This window comes from Gopherus flavomarginatus, chromosome 2 (assembly GCF_025201925.1).
Source record: "Gopherus flavomarginatus isolate rGopFla2 chromosome 2, rGopFla2.mat.asm, whole genome shotgun sequence".
Classification (NCBI taxonomy): Eukaryota; Metazoa; Chordata; order Testudines; family Testudinidae; genus Gopherus; species Gopherus flavomarginatus.
Window position 1 is genome coordinate 250,981,664 of NC_066618.1, and position 21,470 is coordinate 251,003,133.

General features: G+C 48.9%; 1 protein-coding gene across 5 annotated transcripts in view; it reads left to right on the forward strand.

The window, feature by feature from the left end:
* The window catches only part of RALYL (RALY RNA binding protein like), a 656,676-nt gene that overhangs the window by 515,411 nt on the left and 119,795 nt on the right, over positions 1–21,470 (forward strand). For all 5 annotated transcript variants that reach the window (XM_050941248.1, XM_050941247.1, XM_050941250.1 and 2 more), the window contains one exon: positions 4,544–4,619. In XM_050941248.1, coding sequence (XP_050797205.1) covers positions 4,544–4,619 — 76 coding nt within the window. The remainder of the gene's footprint in view (positions 1–4,543; positions 4,620–21,470) is intronic.

The following is a 21,470-nucleotide window of genomic DNA, read 5'->3' on the forward strand; positions in this document are numbered from 1 at the left end:
TATGAAAACTGGCTCCAATATTCACCCAACTTTTATACACCAGTAAGAAAAAATATGTTGGTCACTTAACAGAAAATGATTTATTGCGGTGGTTCTCAAATGGGGCAAGCATCCCAGGGGAGGCATGGGAACGCATCAAGGGAGGCGTGAGCTGTGTGCTTTTTTTTTTTAAGAGTTCTCGCTGTCAGCTATGCCTACATAGAGGTGAAGATAAAGAGGGCAGCCGGAGCCCAGCCACCCAAGTCTGAGTTCTCCTTCTCTCCTCTCGATGCTTCACCAGGAAGCACCTCAGACTCAGATCTAATCCTTCATCTTGAGGTGGCAGGTCTCCTGCTGTCAGCCCCAGGGTGGCAGCAACAACACAGAAGTATGAGTGGCAATGGGGCACTAAGTCTGCTATGAAAAGTGATGACAAATATAACTTTTCACATTGCCTCCCTTCTGTGCTGCTGCTGGCACAGTGCTGTCTTCGGAGCTGAGTGGCAGTATATGTACTTGGGGTGGGGGGCAGGGGTGCATGTAAATGACTACTGACACAAAGAAGAGGGGGCCGATCAAATAAGTATGAGAACCACTGATTTAGTGCAATGCCAGTTCCAACACAGCAACATTCTTTGAAACTAGATCAGGTTGAAATTTTTCGTGTGGAAATTTTTTCCAACTGAACTAATTCTTTTTTCCTTTCTGGGAAGCTGTCAGTTCCAGACAAAAAAAAAGTCAGTTTTTCTATTGCAGATTTTGAAATGAAATGTTTCATTTTAAATCAATATTTTAAAATGAAACAGTATTTAAAGTGAAAATTAATTTAAAATATTCATTTTGATAAGGAATTATTGAAATGGTACGAAACATCCAGTGGGAAATCCAATATTTTTCAACTAAACATTTTCAAATAAAGGTCTTTCATTCACAATTTCTCTTGGGGGGAAAAAATTAGTTTTCTGGGCAGCTTACTCTGAAACTAAACAAATTTCTGTAGGGGAAGCGGTCAAAGATATAAAAAGTTATATTTTAACGTTTGAATTTACCAAGGAAAGTTTGATGCCTGACACTTTCTGGGCTATGTGAAGGAGACCACGTCTGCTCACCCTACAGGTGGTCTTCCCACACTACTGCTTTGCACTCTACTGTCTTCTAATCTGAAGCAAAGTCCTTACTGGGACAATGTGAGTCCTCGAAAGCTTTGTCACTTCAATGTAAAATTGCCATAGCTCCACTGACTTCGTTGGCATTATTCCCGATTTGTATTGGCATAAATACAATATTGGTGAATTAGTCTCAGTGTCTACAAAGGTGTCACAAAATTTCTTTGCTGAAGTGAAAGGGTTACTTCTCCACATGGCTTCTACTGTATAGACCAGGGGTCAGCAACCTTTCAGCAGTGGTGTGCCGAGTCTTCATTTATTCACTCTAATTTAAGGTTTCGCGTGCCAGTAATACATTTTAATGTTTTTAGAAGGTCTCTCTCGATAAGTCTGTAAACTATTGTTGTATGTAAAGTAAACACATTTTTTAAAATGTTTAAGAAGCTTCATGTAAAATTAAATTAAAATGCAGATCTTATCAGTGTAGTGCAGTGGTGCTTAACCTGGGGTGCACGCACCCCCTGGGGCAGGGCTGGTGGAAGAATATTTTGCACCCTAGGCGAAACTTCCACCTTGCACACCCCCCCTTGCACATCAGTTCATTGAGGGGCAAATCCCAACGAGCCTTTAGAGACCCAGGGGTCAGCCTGCCCAGGGGCCAGCCATGCCCAGAGGCTGCTCCTCAGACCAGGTTCCCCCCTCCCCACCCCCTGAACTCTGCTGGAGGGTGCACAGCCCCCCTGCGAGCCCTCCCCACCCCATCCAGGTGGCCCCCGCCCCGAGTCCACTCACTGGCTTTGCCGGGCTTGGGCCGCTGCAGCAGCTCAGCAGGGAGGAGCCACCTTCCAGAGGCACCAGAGAACCAGAGTGTCCTGCTTGCAGCAGCAGCAAGCCCCCGCCATGGAGGAGCTGGCACGGTACAGGGGGGCAGCAGCCCTGCAAAGGCGGCAGCACCGCTAGCAGGGAGCAGCTGTGTCCCCCCGACTCTCCTGCCCAGGCTGTGGCATGGCATCCCCCTGGGGGCTGCTGCAGGCTGCAGTGGATGTATGCGGGCGCCAGCCCCCATGCGCCCTCTGGCTCCCCCCTCCCCTAGGGTTACCATATTTCAACAATCAAAAAAGAGGGGAGAGCCCTGCCCTAGCCCCGCCCCCATCCACTCCCTCCCACTTCCCCCCAACCCCCGCGCTCCTTGTCCCCTGTCTGCCCCCTGCTGAGACCCCCCACCCAAACTGCCCCCCCAGGACCCTACCCCCTACCTGTCCCCTGACTGGCCCAACCCTTATCCACACCCTCGCCCCCAGACAGACCCCTGGGGACTCCCACGGCCCATCCAACCACTTCCCACCCTCTGACAGGACCTCCAGAATTCCCTACCCATCCAACTCTCCCCCTGCTCCCTGACTGCCCCCCGGGACTCCCCTTACCAGGTCCATGCCAGTCAAACAAAACTCCACGTGGAGTGCTGAGGCAGCGAGAGGAGGGGAGCTGTGAGAGGGCAGCGGTGGTGGTGGCTCATACTTCCAGGAGCCACAGAACCCGAGCGCGGTGAGGGCAGAGCTAGGGGGGCATGCCTGCCAGGGCTGCAGCCTGGTGACCTCCCCCGGAGGGATCCTGCAGCGGATGCATGTGGGCGGCGGTCCCCGTGTGCTCCCCCGGCTTCCCCCCTAGCCGCGCTCGGGCTCTGTGGCTCCTGGGACTGTGAGCCGCCGCCCGTCCTGCAGCAGGATCAGGGCCCCACACCCCGGCGGCTCACACTGGGACCCCGGCTGGCAGCCACGTGTCAGGCAATATCAGCTCGTGTGCCAAAGGTGGCACGCGTGCCATAGGTTGCCGACCCCTGGTATAGACACTATTATGTCCAATTTCCTGCAAAAATACCATATTTATATAAGATAGCCCAAACTGCTTGCTGTTTAAAGCAGAGTTAAAGGCTCTGTCCATGAAATTGCAGTAGCACTCTATTTCCACAGCTATTTTGTAAGTATTCATATAACCACTTTAGTCAAGGCATTCTCAACAGAATAGGCTGTGATTTTTAATTCATTGGTAACTTTCACTAGAACTAAAAATGGATTTATGAACATTTTCTATTGTGCCCTCATCAGATTAGCTCAGTCCTTTTGTACGACTCCAAGGAAGGGCAAAGAGAGTACAGTAAATAGATCCAGGGTGAGTAATGACTGCTCACACATCAGATGTTAGAATATTTTCAGGATCACTATAGACTTTTGGGGTAAGGGAATGGAGATACATTATGAAGTATACAAGGCTTCTAGCATTTCACTGAAATGCACAGAGGACGTCTGAGAAAGTAACTGTTTAGGATAAAATTATATATGGAAATTACAATGTATTTCCTCCAAAATTATATTAACCTTGACTGGTGTGATGCTTAAACCACTATGCAAGGTAACAAGATATTTTTTAAAGGACACTTTTATAGCATCATCTTAAAAGTAGTTAAAACTAATTCACCTGTATTTATGCCAATACAAATCGGGAATAATGCCAACAAAGTCAGTGGAGCTATGGCAATTTTACACTGAAGTGACAAAGCTTTCGAGGACTCACATTGTCCCAGTAAGGACTTTGCTTCAGATTAGAGGACCGCAGAGTGCAAAGCACTAATTACACATATTTAAAACAATAAAGTACATTTTATGAAGATAATTTGCCCTCTGAACTTTCTCTGCTTCCTCTAAAGGGTTGTGTTTGGGAAAAGTCATTTTACATTGCAGTTCAATTTATTTTTTGAGGAAGGCAGAGATTTCCTCAATCTATGGACCAGATTGTGGTGGCATAGGGATTAGTCAGAATCACACACCTTGTGTTCCCTGAGTATAAGATACTCTTCAAGCTAGCACCACAAATGTATTTGCTTAACTCTAAAAGGGACCCCAGGAGGTGGGGGATATGGACCTATTATCTGTCTGGGTATTACCATATTTAAACGCTGAGAGCTGTAGTGGCTGGTATATGGTGAGGCTGCTGATGCTGCACTCCTTCAAACATTACAAGGAGGAATTCTGGCTGAGTCATCATGGGCTTTCACAACGGCATGTGACAGCTACTTTTCTGAACAGTGGTGAAGTGACTTAAAAGGACTATCTATCTCTTTTTCTAATCTCTATTCAGATCATTTCTAGACCAGAGATACATTATTAGCCCAAACTTAACAATATCTCCATAAACCATACCATTAAATTATAAAAAAATATGAATTCTATATATTAACCTTGACTGGTGTGATGCTTAAACCATTATGCAAGGTAACAAGATATTTTTTTTAAAGGACACTTTTATAGCATCATCTTAAAAGTAGTTAAAACTTGATCAGAATGTTAGGTTTACTTTCCTGTTCTATCTTTTATTATTCATTTTCACAGCATCTTGTGTGCATGCAGACTCACTCTTAGCTGCTAAGATTTGGCTTATGTGTGTCAAATGTTTGCTTTCAGATATCAACATGGCAGGAGAACCAAAACCATACAGACCAAAACCTGGAAACAAGCGGCCACTTTCAGCCCTTTACAGGTAGGTTGTTTATTAAAATAGCTGGGAACTAGTTGCAATTTTATTAGGAAAATTATACCACCCTGAGGGCCTTGTTCCTATTTTAAGAATATTTCCAACTAGATGGCAGGAGATAGCCCATATGAGTTAAATGAAGTCGGTATTTTTCCCTATGTAACTAGAGTGTGTTCTGTTACATTACATCAAGGAGATGTTGAGTGGCAGAAATGTTAAGTCTTGTGGGAACCAAAAGTTTTAGAACATGAGAAAAGGGTGAGATCTGTACTGTTAGATTTTATACTTCTTAAGAGATTCACTCCAGAACAATTACCTTTGGCTTCTTCCGCTAAAACTGCCTATTTAATGTCTTTATTGAGCACTTAATTGACACAAACACAAGAAGCAGGTGGAAAAAGCAGAATTCCTGCCTTACATGCACTGGCAAAAAAAAAAGTACAAATAATAGCCAGGATTTGATAGGACAACAAAAACCAAATGTTTTTTCTAATAAATAATCCCAGGAGGTGTTCAAATGCCTTCTCAGATCATTAGTAATGATTTGCACAGATACAGAAAAGAAATAAAGAACCAAAATCAGTATATTGGGTGACATCCTGGCCCGACAGATGTCATTGGGAAAACTATAATTGACTTCACTGGGGCCAGGATGTCACCCATTGCCTCTTCTAGAACTCAGAGCCCATATCCTTTGTATGCCAAGTAGAACAGGAAAAACATCTGCAGAGAAAATAAAATTATCTTCAAATTTGTATGAGTTCATTACATACCTAGAGAGCATTAAAATATTAACAAGCTATTTAACAAGTCATTTGTCAGTGTCAAATCTGCCCAGACCCCCTGGGTATGTACTTGGATGGCTAGCATGATCCACCAGCCATGGTACCCCCAACTACACTGCTATTTTTAACATACCAGATGGAGCAGAGCTAGCATGTGTCTGTCTACCCAAGCTGGGAAGCACACTTGCAGTTGCTGTATACATGTGCACTTAGTGTGTGCCAGTGTAAGTGACATGAGACTCAGATCCTCACTCTGGAATTTGACCTTTCCCCCTAGATTGCTTTACTTTTAATACATTTAAAACAGATCCTTAAATTTGATTTATTTGGTAAGAGGTTTTTGTTTTGTTTTGTTTTGAGAGGGCAGAGGTGTTTTGTTTTGAGAGGGCAGGGGTATTTTGGGGTAGTATGAGCAGTAATGGAAATAGCGGTGCTTGACAGAAAATCATTTTAAACATATTTTAAAACACATTATTTAACAAAATTGTGTGTGTGCCTGTGCGTGAGAAAGATAAAATTATATATTGATAGTTTAATAAACATGCTTGCCAACATGTTCAAAAGAGACTATTGATTTTGGATGCTTCCATTTCGGAATGCTCAGTTTGAAGGCACCTTGAAGGGGTGTGATTTTCAGACGATGCAAAGCACTTTCTTCCAAAACCAGGCTGCTTTAATGTGTTTCAAGTTGGACACCCACCAACTGAGGCAACCAAAGTCAGTAGTTATTTTTAAAAGCTTGGCTGCTGCTTTTATTTCAAATCTTTATGCTCCATTGTATGAATATGCTCGGAATTATTGTGATTACTAAAGTTAGGGCCTCGTGAACATAAAAAGTATCACCCAGTTTAAGTGCTAAGCATTCTAAATTCTCCTTTAGATCAAGTGGTGGAGGATTCTCTGTTTACAGCAGAAGGTCCTGAGTTTTTAATCACTACTGACAACTGAGTTCTGAAAGTAGGGTTTGGTGGTATGCTCCTGTGTAGCCATGGAATTGTTATATCTCTGTGTTACTGTTTCAAAAAGAGGCTGAAGAACCTGTGTATCTAAATACAACAAGACATTCTGGCTTCTAGCATTTTATTTTGAAGGCTACGATCTTTACTTTGGAATGTATGGCTGTTGTGTTTAAAAGGTTAAAATGAACTTTTCATTGACATGACAACTGGCATTTTGAATGCATCATGAAACATTTGTAATTGTATTATGATGATATATTGTGTCTATGGACAATGGTATCTCATTGGCTTTATTTTTTCCACTTAAGGATTCATATGCAAATTTTGAGAAACCAGAGCCCCACATCTTAGTACATAAAAAGAAAACTGTATGTAGATGTTTCTGTAATTGTACTGTATATATATATATATTTTTTGCTAACAAGCTATTATTCACTTTCAGAAACATTTTCCACTTAATTAACTTTAGGTAATAGAGACAGGAGATAATAACCAGCAACCATAATAGTAGGGCTGTCAAGTGATTAAAAAATAAATTGTGATTAATCGCACTGTTAAACAATAATAGAACACCATTTATTTAAATATTTTTGGGTTTTCTACATTTTCAAATATATTGATTTCAATTACAACACAGAATACAAAGTGTACAGTGCTCACTTTATATTTATTTTTATTACAAGCATTTGCAGTGTAAAAAAACCAAAAGAAATAGTATTTTTCAATTCACCTAATATAAGTACTTTAGTGCAATCTCTTTATCATGAAAGTTGAACTTACAAATGTAGAATTATGTACAAAAAACCTGCATTCAAAAATAAAACAATGTAAAAACGTAGAGCCTGCAAGTCCAGTCAGTCCTACTTCTTGTTCAGCCAATCACTCAGACAAATGAGTTTGTTTACATTTTCAAAAGATAATGCTGCTTGCTTCTTGTTTACAATGGCACCTGAAAGTGAGAACAGGCATTCTAATGGCACTATTGCAACCAGTGTGACAAGATATTTATGTGCCAGATGCACTAAAGATTAATATGTCCCTTCATGCTTCAACCGCCATTTTAGAAGACATGCATACAGACTGATGATGGGTTCTGCTCGATAACTATCCAAAGCAGTGTGGTCCGATGCATGTTCATTTTTGTTATCTGAGTCAGATGCCACCAGCAGAGGGTTGATTTTCTGTTTTGGTGGTTCGGGTTCCCTTGTTTCAGCTTTGGAGTGTAGCTCTTCTAAGGCTTCTGAAAGCATGCTCCACACCTCATCCCTCTCAGATTTTGGAAGGCACTTCAGATTCTTAAACCCTGAGTCAAGTGCTGTAGCAATCTTTAGAAATCTCACATTGGTATCTTCTTTGCATTTTGTCAAATCTGCAGTGAAAGTGTACTTAAAATGAACAGCATGTGCTGGGTCATCATCAGAGATTGCTATAACATGAAATATATGGCATAAGTGGGTAAAACAGAGCAGGGGACTTACAATTCTCCCCCAAGGAATTCAGTCACAAATTTAATTAACACATTTTTTAACGAGCATCAGCATGTAAGCATGTCCTCTGGAATGTTGGCTGAAGCATGAAGGGGCATACGAATGTTTAGCATATGTGGCACATAAATACTTTGCAATGTAGGCTACAAAAGGGCCATGAAAATGCCTGTTCTCACTTTCTGATGCCATTTTAAATAAGAAGAGAGCATCATTATCTCCAGTAAATGTAAACAAACTTGTTCCTCTTAGCAATTGGCTGAACAGGAAGTAGGATTGAGTAGACTCTGAAGGTTTACATTGTTTCATTTTTGAATGCAGTTATGTAACAAAAAATTAATCTACATTTGTAAGTTGCGCTTTCATGACAAAGAGACTGCACTACGGTACTTGTATGAGGTAAATTGAAAAATGCTATTTCTTTTGTTTGTCATTTTTACAGTTCAAATGTTTGTAATGAAAAATAATATCACTTTGATTTTAATTACAACACAGAATGCAATAGATATGGAAATGTAGAAAAGCACCCAAAATATGTAATACATTTTAATTGGCATTCTATTGTTTAATTGCAATTAATTGTGATTAATTTTTTAATCGTGATTTTTTTTTGAGTTAATCACATGAGTTAACTGCAATTAATTGACAGCCCTACATAATAGTGATCATAAAGTCTTCCCGGTCAAGGAAATAACTAAATGGAAGGTTCCTAGACAATGGGTATGTTGTCATCTTCTCTCTCACACACCCTCACCTCTGTATTTCTATATTTTGCCACACTTCTGCCACACTGAGTTGCCCATTTTTACACATTAACTATCTGGATCTATTGACTGAGGAAGCCAACGTTTAGAGGCCCTTGGTGAAATCCTGGCCCCAGTGAAGTCAGTAAGAGTTTTGCCATTGACTTCAGCGGGGCCAGTACTTCATCCTCTCTCTTCAGGAATACTTTATTTTCCTTCTCTGTAAGCATGCTTCCTTACAGGATGGCTGATTGGAAGAGGGAGCCTATCTGCTCATCCATCTTCAGAAACAGCAATAACTGAACTCTGATCCACCAGCAAATATTTTTAAGTAACATAAACTGCCTTCCTCTAAGAGCTGAGATACTATCTCTTCAACGATTCTAACTACTGCTAGCTCAGGATATTGTTTACCACTATTGAACCATTAGCTCATTCCCTATTTTTCTCTTCTGCTGCTCCCAGTACCTTATTTACTTTTACTACCTCTTTTTCTTTCCCAATCCTCTTTACATGCAATGTGTAATAATTTATCAAAAGTTTCCATTTTATGACACTCCTCTTCATATGTATGCAGCAGCTCTTGTTGGTATTTTGAGAAGTATTGTTTCCATTTGTGCTGAGTAAGTTGCAAGGGACAGACAGACTGTCCAACTAGAAAGGCATTTGCTCTGGTAATCAAATCAGCTTTGAACTCTGGAACTAGACATCTGAGTTATATAGACTCAATGCTGCTCGCTTCAAATGTGTCTAGTCAAAATTTGCTGACAATTAAAAGCTCACTCGTTGGCTTGGTGAAGGACAAGTGATGAATGCAGATAACAGCCTGTGGCTTTTATGAAGAGCACTTTCACAGTGAGGTGTGTATTCTCTCTGCTGCTGTTTCCTTTAGCTCTGCACTGTGGCTCACGATACCAGTTACAATTTATGAATTCACAGTATATCTAAAGGACAGAGACGAGATGATAAATACTGTATGTTGCTGTTCAATGTAGAACACACACCAATAAATAGACTCTAATAAATCTCAGCTTCCCACACTCTATTGGACCCAGTTCTGAAGCCACTGGGGTTAATGGGAGTTTTACCATGGACTTTAATGGGAATAGAAATTAGCCTTGAATTTCTAAGGGCCCAATCCTGCCTGCCTGTGGATGCACAGTGAGCCAGAGGAGGGAATCTCCCCACACTGCTTGCACAGTCCATATAAAAAACAGGCAGAACTGTAGCCTCTTTGCTTCGTCCCTTTTCCATGGGGCACACAGCATTCTAAAGAGGGCAATGAGGTGAGGTCATGACTCCACCCCAGACACACATTCCAGTTGTGCATGGGGAAGTACATTTCACCTTACCTAGGAGTGGCTGCCCTAGCTCCAGAAGGCATTCTACTGTCCTGAGAAAAGAATGTCTGCACAGGTTCCTCCTAAGTGGGGCAGGCAGGCACCACTCCTTAGTATGGGCTGTGCTTAATTCTATTTCTAATTTAGAGTCCAATCCTATGAGGTGCTGAGCATTCTCCATGCCCATTGATAAGAGTAGGGATTTAGGGTGTTCAACATAGCCCAGATCAGGTCGTGAATTGTAGAAGATGAGTGGAAAACATTCATATGAAAATGTATTTTGTTACAGGCCAACTAAATGCTTTTTTACAAGGTGTGAAAAAGAGACATTTAACTGTCCAAAATGTACATTAGTGACTAATAACTTTCCTAATATCTTATTCCAAACTAAGTGCCTGATCATAGCCCTGCAAGCATGGAACTCCCTGTTGAAAGAACTTCCTTGTGTTGCTTGGGCTCTGAAACCATTGTGAGAACAATAGAGGGCTTCGGCCTTGATTTAGGAAGATATTAAACGCATACCTAGTTTTAAACATGTAAGTTGTTCCATATACTAGAAACACTTTTGTTTAAAACTAAGCACTTGCTTAAGTACCCTGGTGACTCGAGTTTTATGCCTAGTGTAACTACTGGAGCCAATGACATAGGTGTTCAGTGAGAGGGAGGAACATAAATCCTAGAGTGTCCAGAATTAGTGTAAACTTCTTGTGACAGACCCAGGCCAGTGTGGTACAGGAGTCTGGTCCTATTGGCATCCAGGAGGTGGGCGGGCGAAGCCTGCCCACTTCTAAAGGACCTCCCCCCAGCCTAAGGGGAGGATCCACAGGTCTGTGACACCAAATGATTTCATGGGACAACTAATGAAAAAACAGAATCGGGAGTGAGGTCATAGGGCTAAACGAAGGGAACTTAATGGGGACACCGAGCAGAGAACCTCGGACAACACCCACTTCTCCTCGAAGGCGTCAAGGGAGACAGTGGATGCCACCCAGAGGAACTCTGCTCGGATGCGTGAACGGACAGAGGAGCAAAAATAGGCCCCACAGTCGCAGAAAATCCTGTCGGCCAACCTCCTCTCCCTGGTTTTATAGATGGCTAGTTTGGCCAGGGCCAAGAGGAGGTTGATAAGGAGATCCTGTGACTTTGTGGGGCCACAGATGGGGAGTGCATAGATAAAAAGGTGAGGGGAAAAGTGCAACCAAAAACGCAATAAGATATTCAAGAGGAGCCGTAAAAGGGGCTGCAATCTGGCGCACTCTAAATAAATGTGCACCAGGGTCTCTGGCATGCCGCAAAAGGGGCAGGTGTTGGGGACAGGGGTGAACCGCGCCAAGTACACGCCTGTGCTCATGGCCTCGTGAAGGAGCCACCAACTGACATCTCTGGCGGGCCTCGGGACCAGGGCAGAGTATAAGCTGGCCCACCGGGGCTTCTCACTCTCAAGAGGTGGCAGGAGGTCCCGCCACTTGGTATTGGGGCGGGACGTGAGGGTGAGGTAGTGAAGAGTGTGGAGCACAAGCATGTACAGATGTTTCCTTGGCGCGGTCTGGAACAGAACCGGCTGCAGATCGTGCAGCTGGCTTGCAGTGAAAGGGCGGGGGGGCCGATTGGGTCCACAAGGTAGGGGCCCGATAAAAATGTCCACGGGGCCAGGGGTGGAGGGTGGGTGGGGCGTGCCCTCTCGCAAGACCCGGTCGAGGTAGGCCTGACGAGTGGGCTGTAAAGCGGCCTTCACCTCCTGAAGTACACGACGGGGAGTACGAGGGCTGGAGAGCCCCATGCGCTGAGCGAGCGTCAGGGGATCCAGCCAGTCTCCCCGGTTGTAGTCCAGGAGGTCTCCGACCCTGGTGACTCCCGCTAAGACCAGCCTCTGGCGCACTGCGGGGGACTCCGCCACCTGCACACAAAGCTAGGGGTTGTGTAGCAGGGGCTCCATGAGGAGATCAGCCCCCACGGTGGCCGCCACGGACCTGGTCATTGAAAAGAGCTTCCAGGTCCGGAGGAGGTCTTGGTAGAAGACAAGCAGCCCAGAGACGTCTCGCGGAAGATCTCTCAGATGGAGGTAAAGGAGCTGCCGGTCGTATTGGAGCCCTCAGAAGCGGCGGAGGAAGGTGTGCGCCAATACGCTCCACGCCGAACTACTTGCACCATACAGGAGCCTCTGCAGGGCCTGGAGGTGGAAGACATGGACCTGAGCGCGTAGGCACTTCAGGCCCTGCCCCCCCTCCTCCAGGGGCAGGTGGAGGACCCCTGCAGAGACCCAGTGCATTCCTGGCCAAAAGAACTCCAGAATCGCCTTCCGGAGGTTGGCCAGGAAACCCAGGGCCGGGATCAGGGTGTTGAGCCGGTACCAGAGCATGGACAGGACCAGTTGATTAAGCACCAGTGCCCTCCCTTGAAGGGAAAGGCACCGGAGTAGTCCTGTCCATTTCCGGAGCCACTCTGTCACCCTGCCCTCTAAACCGTGCCAGTTCTCCGGCGGAGACGAATGCGTGGCAGAAAGGTAAATGTCAAGATAGAGCAGCAGACCCATGCTCCACTGGATGGCCTGAAGCGCAAGTGGGAGGGAGCTCGCCTGCCACCCGTCCCTGACCACCAGGCCAGAACTCTTGACCCAGTTGACCCGGGCGGAGGAGGTCGCTGAGTAGATGGCCTGGCAAGCCTCCACGCGCACCAAGTCGCCCGGGTCCTGGATCACGAGAAGCACATCGTCGGCATACACCAACAGGACCAGCTGCAGCTCCGGCTCTCGAAGCACCAACCCTGTCAGCCTCCAGCGGAGGAGACAGAGGAAGGGCTCAATCGCCAGAGCGTATAGATGACCCGAGAGGGGACACCCCTGCTGCACTCCCTACCCGAAGCTGACCGGCTCGGTCAGGGTCCAGTTGAGCCTGACCAGACACTCCGCAGAAGCGTACAGCACCTGGAGAAAACCCACAAACCGGGGTCAGAAGCCGACGTTTGCAGAGTGCTCAGGAGATGCCCGTGGTCCACCCTGTTGAACACCTTCTCCTGATCCAGAGACGAGGGTGAACGACAGACCATCCCTACACCCCAATTCCAGAAGGTCCCGGACCAGATACAGGTTATCAAAGATCGTACGGCCCGGGACGGTGTAGGTCTGGTCTGGGTGGACCACGTCCACCAGCACGGACCCTAGCCACATCGAGATGGCCTTTGCAACGATTTTGTAGTCCGTGCTGAGGAGCGAGAAGGGACGCCAATTCCATTAAGTCACAGAGGTCCCCCTTCTTCGGCAATAAGGTGAGCACGGCTCACCTGCACAAGAGAGGGAGGACCCCACTCTGCAAAGACTCGGCCCAGAAGGTGACCAGGTTTGGGATGAGGGTGTCCCAGAACACGCGGTAGAACTCCACAATCAGTCCGTCCAAGCCCGGAGATTTATTGGTGGGCATGCGATGGAGGGCTTCCAAGAACTCGACCAGAGTGAGAGGCAGCTCTAGCCAGTCCCGGTCGCCCATGCTGACCATTGGGAGTCCGTCCCATAGCACCCTGCAAGTGTTAGGATCGGTTGGATCCGGGGAGAAAAGAGCTGCGTAGAAGGCTCCGCTGGATCTGTGAGGGGGGTGCCGTCCTCCACCAGGAGGCTGGTGACATGCTTCTTGGCCCCCCTCCTTTTCTCCAGGGCATAGAAGAAGCGGGAGCTGTGATCAGTCTCCCAAAGGAGGCGAATGTGAGATCGAACAAAGGCACCCCAGGCCCGATGGTCTTTGAGGGCCCGGAGCTCCTCTCGCTTCCCCCAGCACACTCCACAGAGGGATGGATCCTCAGGGCTGGTGGCCAGATGCCTCTGCAGCTCCAAGTCCTCCCGTTCCAACTGCTCTATTGCCACATCCCTCCATCGGCTGGTGCTCCGGGTGTAGTCGCGGCAGAAGAGCCGGGCACACACCTTCCCCAGGTCTCACCACTGCCGCACGGAGGGAAAGGCACACCTCTGCCCCCGCCAAGCCAGCCAGAACTCCCAGAAGGATGCCACAAAGCCCACATCCCCCAGCAAACTATTATTAAAGTGCCAATAGGCCAGCCCCAGTCTCTCCGTGCAGAAAGAGGTCATCACGGTGGCAAGGTGATGAACTGAAAAGGGGGCTGGCCAAACGCTGGAGGAGTGGGTTCGTGAAAGGTGGAGACATGACAGGTAAATGCGGTCCAGCTGGGAGTGGCGCGACCGATGGGCCTCCTCCCGGACGAAGGTGAATGTTGAGATGTCGTCCGGGTGGTGGTCGTGCCACACGTCCACCAGGGAGTGGCGTTCGACAATCTCCCGGAGGACGTCCGCAGCGGCCGGGCACTGTTTGGTCCCCGAGCGGTCCCGTTCCTCGAGGGTGGTGTTAAAGTCCCCGCCCAGGACCAGGTACTCACAAGGATCCAGGGAGCCGAGGAAGGTGGACGCCTGCTGATAAAAATGCAACCTCTCTGGGCCCAATGTTAGGGCTTAGACATTGACAAAATTAACCACAAGCCCCTTCATGCAGACCCATAGGTGCAGCAGGCGGCCCAGCACAGCCTCGGCGACTCCCATCACCTCGGGCCATAGGTCGGGAGAGAACAGGGTCGCCACTCCAGCTGTGCGAACTGAGAGGTGGTGGCTAAAGTAGACCCCGTCCCCCAACTGCAGCCGCCAGCTAGCTTCAGCGGCCAGATCCGTATGGGTCTCCTGCAGGAAAACCACAGAGTACCCCCCCTCCCAAAGGAAGGAGAGCACCTGGCTCCTGTGGAGACCCATCCTACAGCCCCGGGTGTTTAACATGATAAGATGATCGGTGCCATAAGGAGGGCTGGGGGGGGATCCTCGCCGGCAGACAAGCCCACAGCCTCCGTCGGGCCACGCAGCAATTCGTGACCTACCCCATAGGTGAGTAAAGAGTCAAGGAAGAGGCGGACCCGGTGATAGGCTGCAGAAGCCTGCTTTGTGGTCCTCTTACGCTCCCCCATGAGGGCCCTCGCGCCCCGGAGGATCTGATGGAAATCCCCCCACCGCTGGAGCGCAAGCTGGACTTTGTTACAGGAGCCACAGGCGTCCTCAAGGAACTCCCACAGTTCCTCCTTCAGCGCATGGGGGAGCGGGGTTACTGATCTATGACTTTCCCCCAGAGGGGCCACCATCACAACACCATGGCCCACCAAGGCAGGCAGGCTGGGGCAGACCCCCAACGTGGCGTCCGATGGGCTGACGCCATGCAGTCTACCCCGCTTTCTGGTTCAACAGGGGGCGGCGGAAGGAGAACAGCAGCCCCTGGTGGCTCGAGACAGGGAAAAACTACTAAGGCTGCTCCCTGGGGGGCATTTCCAAGGGTGGCAATGGCATCATGGGAGGTGGAGGGGACAAGGACGGGGCTGGCATCAGGGATAGGGCAGGGGTCAGGAGTAGGGGTAGGATCAGGAGGAGAATCGGGGAGAGGGGCAGAAGTAGGATCCTGAGCCTCAGTAGTTGGATCTCTGGATGGTGGCCCTTCCCGGTCAGGCTCAGGGATCTGGGGAGTGGGAAGGGGACCCTCAATGACGGCTGGTTCAGCCACTATGGCTGGTGCGGCAGACACGGCATCCGGAAATGGAAGGCTGTCAATAGGGTCTCCGCCCAGGAAGGAGGTCGGGTGCTCCACACCCAAGAGGGACGCCCCATGGGAATTGAGTCCCTGCAGCAGGTCACCGGCCGTCGCCTCAATGGGCTCGATGGCCGTCAGCGGGGTACCACCTGCAGCTGGGCTGATGGAAGACCCCAGGGGACCCTCAGAGGCAGGAGCAGAAGCAGCAGTCAGGGGAAGGGAACACAGGGACAGGGGGACCGGAGTGAGGTCGCTCAGATCGAGGACCGCCGGCAGAGGGTCATCCTCCCCCTGCGTGACCAGGATCAGACCCAGGGCCTCAATCTCTTTGTAAATGAAAGGGAGATTACCGTCCACCACCCAAGGGCCCTCCCTGCCAGTGCCCGAAGCGACTCCCACCTCGGCGCTCACAGCGGCTTCGGATGGTAAGGGGACGAGAGGGGGTCCCTTGGGGGCTTCCATGGGAAGGGACCCTGGAGGAGGGGTGGTGTTACCTTCCGGTGCTGCCACAGTATCCCCAGCTGGCACCACAGAACGGGAGTCGTCAGGGGACAAAGCGGAAGGCTCGTCATCGGTGCCCCCCTTCCTGCTCTTTCAGGGGGTCTCTGAATCCGAAGGATGTAACGGAGCCCAAGCCTTCTGCTTGCCCTGCTTCCCTGCACTAACGACCAGCCCTCCATGGCATCATCCGGGGGCTGGCTAACAGGGGTTGGGTCTGGGGGCAAGGGCTATGGCTCAGGGACTCGGGGAGGCAACGGTGGGGTAGCATGAATGAGGGAGGATTTCCCCTGGGGCGAGCCCTCTCCCACACCCGGCGGTATCTCCGCCGCACCCTCCTCCACAGCAGTGGACTGAGAAGGAGGAGGGGCAGCTTTGGGTGCCGGGCAGCCAAGGGCATCGGCGATGACAGGGCCGGCGCCTTGCCAGGGCTCGGGGGTCCCAGATGCTCCTCTGTGCCGGGCTAAGGAGCAGTCCCTCCAGACATGCCCCATCGCCCGGCAGAGGTAGCACCGGGCCTCCCCCGTCGAATCATGCACCCGGTAGTGGGCTCCCTGTTAAGGGACCAGAAAAGACCCCTCGAGTGCCTCTCTGTCACACACCGCCGGCGGCAGTTGAAGCTGCACTTGCCGGCGGAACAAGAGGATGTGACGGAGGGCGAGGTCCTTGCAGCCCAACGGGAGAAGGCTGATGATGGAGATAGGCCACTCCAGGGCAGGAAGGGCAGGCAGCAGGGTGGCATTGGGCAGGAAGGGAGGAATGGAGGTCAGGATCAAGTGGACCCCCAGGTCTTCCAAAGGCTCCAGGGGGACGAACACCCCCCCCCACTGCCAGGCCCGTCTCTACTACCTCCTGGGTGGCGTCCGATGCCAGGAAGAAGACTACCCTCCCGTACATTTTGGAGGCCACCACGATGGCCGTGGGCCCCACCACCCTTGCCAACACTCGCACATAGGTCTCCACGTAGGGTGAGGCGGGCACCAGGAGGCAACAGATGCCATGCTTCCTGGTCAAGGTGGGGAAGGGGCCCCGGCCGCTATAGATGGCAGCGGAAGTGGCAGTTGGAGGAGCAGGAGCAGGCGGGGGTGCTGCCGCCACCTGGGCATATGCCCTGGGGGCCGGGGGAGGGACACCCGTAGAGCTGGTGGAGGGAGTAGCAGGGAGGGATGCCGTGGCTGGTAGCGGGGCTGCGGCAGCGGGGGCAGTCTCTGCCATGGAGGGCCTGGCCTTTTTAGCGGGGTCCTTACCCTTTTTCCCACTCCGACCCTTCCCACCAGCTGAGGGGGCTCCACCCGAATCGGAAGGGGCGAGGGACGTGGCAGCAGCGGAGGTCTCCCCAGTACTCACCACCACCGGTGCCTCAGCCGGGGTGGTGGCAGGTGGACCAGCAGCGGCGGTCAAGGTAGAGGCTAGGGGAATGGACACGGGGGCAGATGGAGGAGGGGCAGTGGGAGCATCGCGAGAGGTCTCCCCCACCGCATCCCCTGCCATAATGAGAGCGGGAAGGGGGACAAACAGCGAGGGGAGGGAGAGGAGAGGGAGAGGAGGCGACCACTCCTCCCCGCTAGGCTGCAGGCAGGGGAGGAGGGTGCCAGAAGGAGAGGGCTAAACGGGTGTGGGGAGCAATCAAGGACTTAGGCGGGGAGGGTGTCAGTCACCGACTCAGAGGGGAAGTCCGGCTCCTCTGGCTGCACTAGGGGATCAGAGAGGATAACGGCATAGGGGAGTGCAGTGAACAAGGGCAAACTCAAATAGGGGAAGGGTACAAGCGCGTGGAAGGGGGCATGGGCGCATGAGGGGAGGGGCCAGTCAGGGCTGGGGGATCACTGGATGGGGGGAGGGAAAAAGGTCGAGCTGAGAAAGGGGTGGAGGGACCACAGGGTTAGCTGCAGGGCTAGGGCAGGACAATCAGGGCCATAGAGGGAAATGGGTGGGGCAGACAAATGTGCAAAGGAGATGGGGTCAGTCCAGGGTGCTGGGAGTGGGGTGCGCCCACAGGCACTTGTGAAAAAAAGTCAATGGTTGGCTGCAGCTGCTGCAGGCCCAAATGATGGAAGTGGGCGTGATGAGCCAGGCAAGCAGCTCAGTCCCAGAGGCAGGAGGCCAAAGCAGAAGGAAAACAGCCAGCGGGGATGGTGGAGGGGGCAACAATGGTGGTGGGGGTGAAGGGGGACACGTATGGACTGGGGGCAGGCTCCACACTACACCTGCGGTGCCCCAAAAGACACAGTCCAAACCCCCACCACAAGAGCACAGTTCGAAAAAGACTCAGTCCAGAAAAGCTCTCTCCACAGTGGTCTTCAGCGCCATTACGCGGTCTCCTAGCAGCGGGTGGCCCTCTTCTACTCCTCTGCCTCCTTCTCCTCGGGGCTTCAACAGCTCCTCAGCAACAGCCACAGTAGCACTAGGTGGTGGTGGTCTGGTGTCCAGGCAGGAGGGACCCTGCTCAGAAGATGGTGGTAGTAGTGGACGTGTCCTTAGTAACAAGGGCTGGAGCTGGGGTCCCTCACTCCCCTCCTCTGGGGAGCAGGCCAGCAGCCCCCCCCCCACCCTCAGGGGGCTATAGGTGGAGTAACAGCAGCAACCGAGTGGGGGAGGGGGGGGGATCTACTAGCCAGCCAGTAAGCAGATAGCAGAGAAAGCGGGTGGGTGGTGGTGTGTAGCCCAGCCAGGGGAGCAGCTGGAGCAGTAACAGCAGCAGCAGCAGCAGCAGCAGCGAGGTCCCAGTGCCCAGCAGGAACAGCAGCAGCCGTCCTCTCCCTCCGTCCTCCACAGCAGAGTGGCAGAGGGCAAAAATACTGGTCACTGGCAAAACAGTTTTCTGTTCCCTGAGTGACCAGAGCAGGGGGTGCACTAGAGTAATCAGGAACCTGCTAGAACCAATTAAGGCAGCCAGGCTGATTAGAACACCTGCAGCCGATCAAGGCAGGCTAATCAGGGCACCTGGGTTTAAAAAGGAGCTCACTCCAGTCAGGGAAGGGGGAGCCAGAGGAGAGGAAGTGTGTGTGAGGAGCTGGGAACAAGAGGCGCAAGGAGCTGAGAGTGAGAGGCTATGCTGCTGGAGGACTACAGAGTACAAGTGTTATCCCACACCAGGAGGAAAGTCCTGTGGTGAGGATAAAGGAGGTGTTTGGAGGAGGCCATGGGGAAGTAGCCCAGGGAGTTGTAGCTGTAATGCAGCTGTTACAGAAGGCTTTATAGACAGCTGCAATCCACAGAGCCCTGGGCTGGAACCCAGAGTAGAGGGAGGGCCCAGGTTCCCCTCAAACCTCCCAACTCCTGATCAGACACAGGAGGAGTTGACTCAGACTGTGGGGAAGATCACTGAGGTGAGCAATTCTGCCAATAAGCTCAGGACCCACCAAGGTAGAGGAGGAACTTTGTCATATTCCATATTTTAGTACAGTACATCTGCAGAAAACAAAATTAGACAAAGCTATTTTAAAAAGCTTTTTACCTGGTTCCAGCCTTAAGCAAATCTTAATTTTAATGACTAACTTATAGATCTTTGAACTACAAGGTACAGAATTGAAGTGCTGACACGACTATACAAATGCTGCTTTGGGAGCACTGGCTTGGCAAAATAGTCACATGCTGTATTTTCAATCTACTGGTATTTCAGTTTGTTTCTCATTAAATCAACTGCTCAGAAGCATGTGAAAATGCATTTGTGAATTGCTTTGATATCAGCAACATGCAGTGGCATAAGAAAGTGGAATCAATGCCAAGGAATTTTGATAGGGTTCAAATCTGTTTTCTGTTGATTATAAAGGAATTTTTAAATAGTATGCACTGTTCTTTCCAATTTCCTGGAACTTGCTAATCTAGGCAGTGAATCCAAGAACTAAAAGTTTCCCATCAGCTGTGGACCTTTTATGTAGTTTTTTTTTTTAAAAGAACAAATAAGTCCAGGCTCTCTAGTGGTGTTATTTTTTATTTCTGCAAATTGCTTGTTGCCATTCCTTGCCGTATATACATTACTATTCATTGGCCTTTAAAGTAAGTGTGTCCAACAAGAATTTAATGAGACATATTGCATATTACATGTTCTCCCACATGTATTTTCCTTCATCCCTGGCAGAACCCAGAGGAGTTCACAATTTTACATCCTTCAGAGCTCCTCATGATGCCAAGGTAGGCAGGATGGACTCACTTCACTGTCACTCCTTAATTGCCTAATGCTGAGTTCTGCAGCCCATACTTCTCCTACTCTTTCCACCCCAGGGCTCACATGATACCAGCATATTCTATCTAACCTCTGTCATGCTGAGAATGAGAGACTGGGATTTAGAGTGAGACAAATAAACCCACTAGATTATGAGGAAGTGAGCCTTGAACTACTCAGTAAGATCCATCACTGAGGCCATAAGCTTGTTCTACCTCCTTAGCTGGCATGACTGCCACACCACACTACTATGGTACTTACAGCAGTGCCTCTCTGGACTAATGTAATAACAGACTGCACCCATATCAAAGGTTCCTCTCAGAGTCAGACTAATAGATTTTCCACTCTCCAAGACATTTTTAAAACTTGCAGATCTACATGTTGGCGTCATTTGACTATCACGAGATTACATAAGAACGTCCCATCAACTTCCTAAATATACAATAGATTTTCTAAGTAATCCAACTGATTTATGTTGTGAGGCATATTTAGGACACTTGATTTATCATGCTATCAATTATCCACTCTAAATAGCAAGTACTTTACGATGTATTAAAACCCATAACTGTTAAACAGATATTCTCAAGAACAAGATTAAATCAGCCTATTTCAAATGCCCACATTTAGCTATGTTACTGGTGGGATGTCCTCTATTATACAGTGTAGAGATGTTTTCTCACATGGTTATATTTTTATATTGAAGTTTTATTTATTTTTCTTTGACAAAAAACTTTGTTGATCTGAGTATCTTTTATTTTTGTAATATCCATCCCAGGGTTGATTGAATTATGTTTCTCATCATGTTTCCTTTTGGTTACGTAGCTTTATACTATAGATGAGGCTTAAACCACTGTTTATGCTCTTTCTGTACTTGGCATCTGCTCCTCAGATTTATTTTCAGATAACTGTCATGGAGTTTGTTTTGTTGTGTTTTGACTTCCAATTGACATCTGTTGTTGTTCTGAGCAGTCTGGGGATTCTTGTTCATTTCAGGCGAGAGCATGGAAAGCATAGCGATCATGTCTTTTACTGTTAAAAAAAAAAAAGATTTTTGAAGTCGCTCCACCGTATAGAAAAAAATATTGGAGCTCTACCAATTCAACTCACAACTAACATTTCTATTCCATTTGAAAGTTGCAGCATTCAGGATAATTCCTTCTTAGTGTATCATTGGCTGTATACTAACAGTATGCTATAACCCTGCTGGCATTTAGTGAAAATAATTTCAGGCTGGGTGAGGACCTCCAGCAGTGGTAGGGAGCTCACCTAGGAGAAGGAAAATTCCAGATTAAACCCTCTTGAGTGGGAGAAAACTTAGA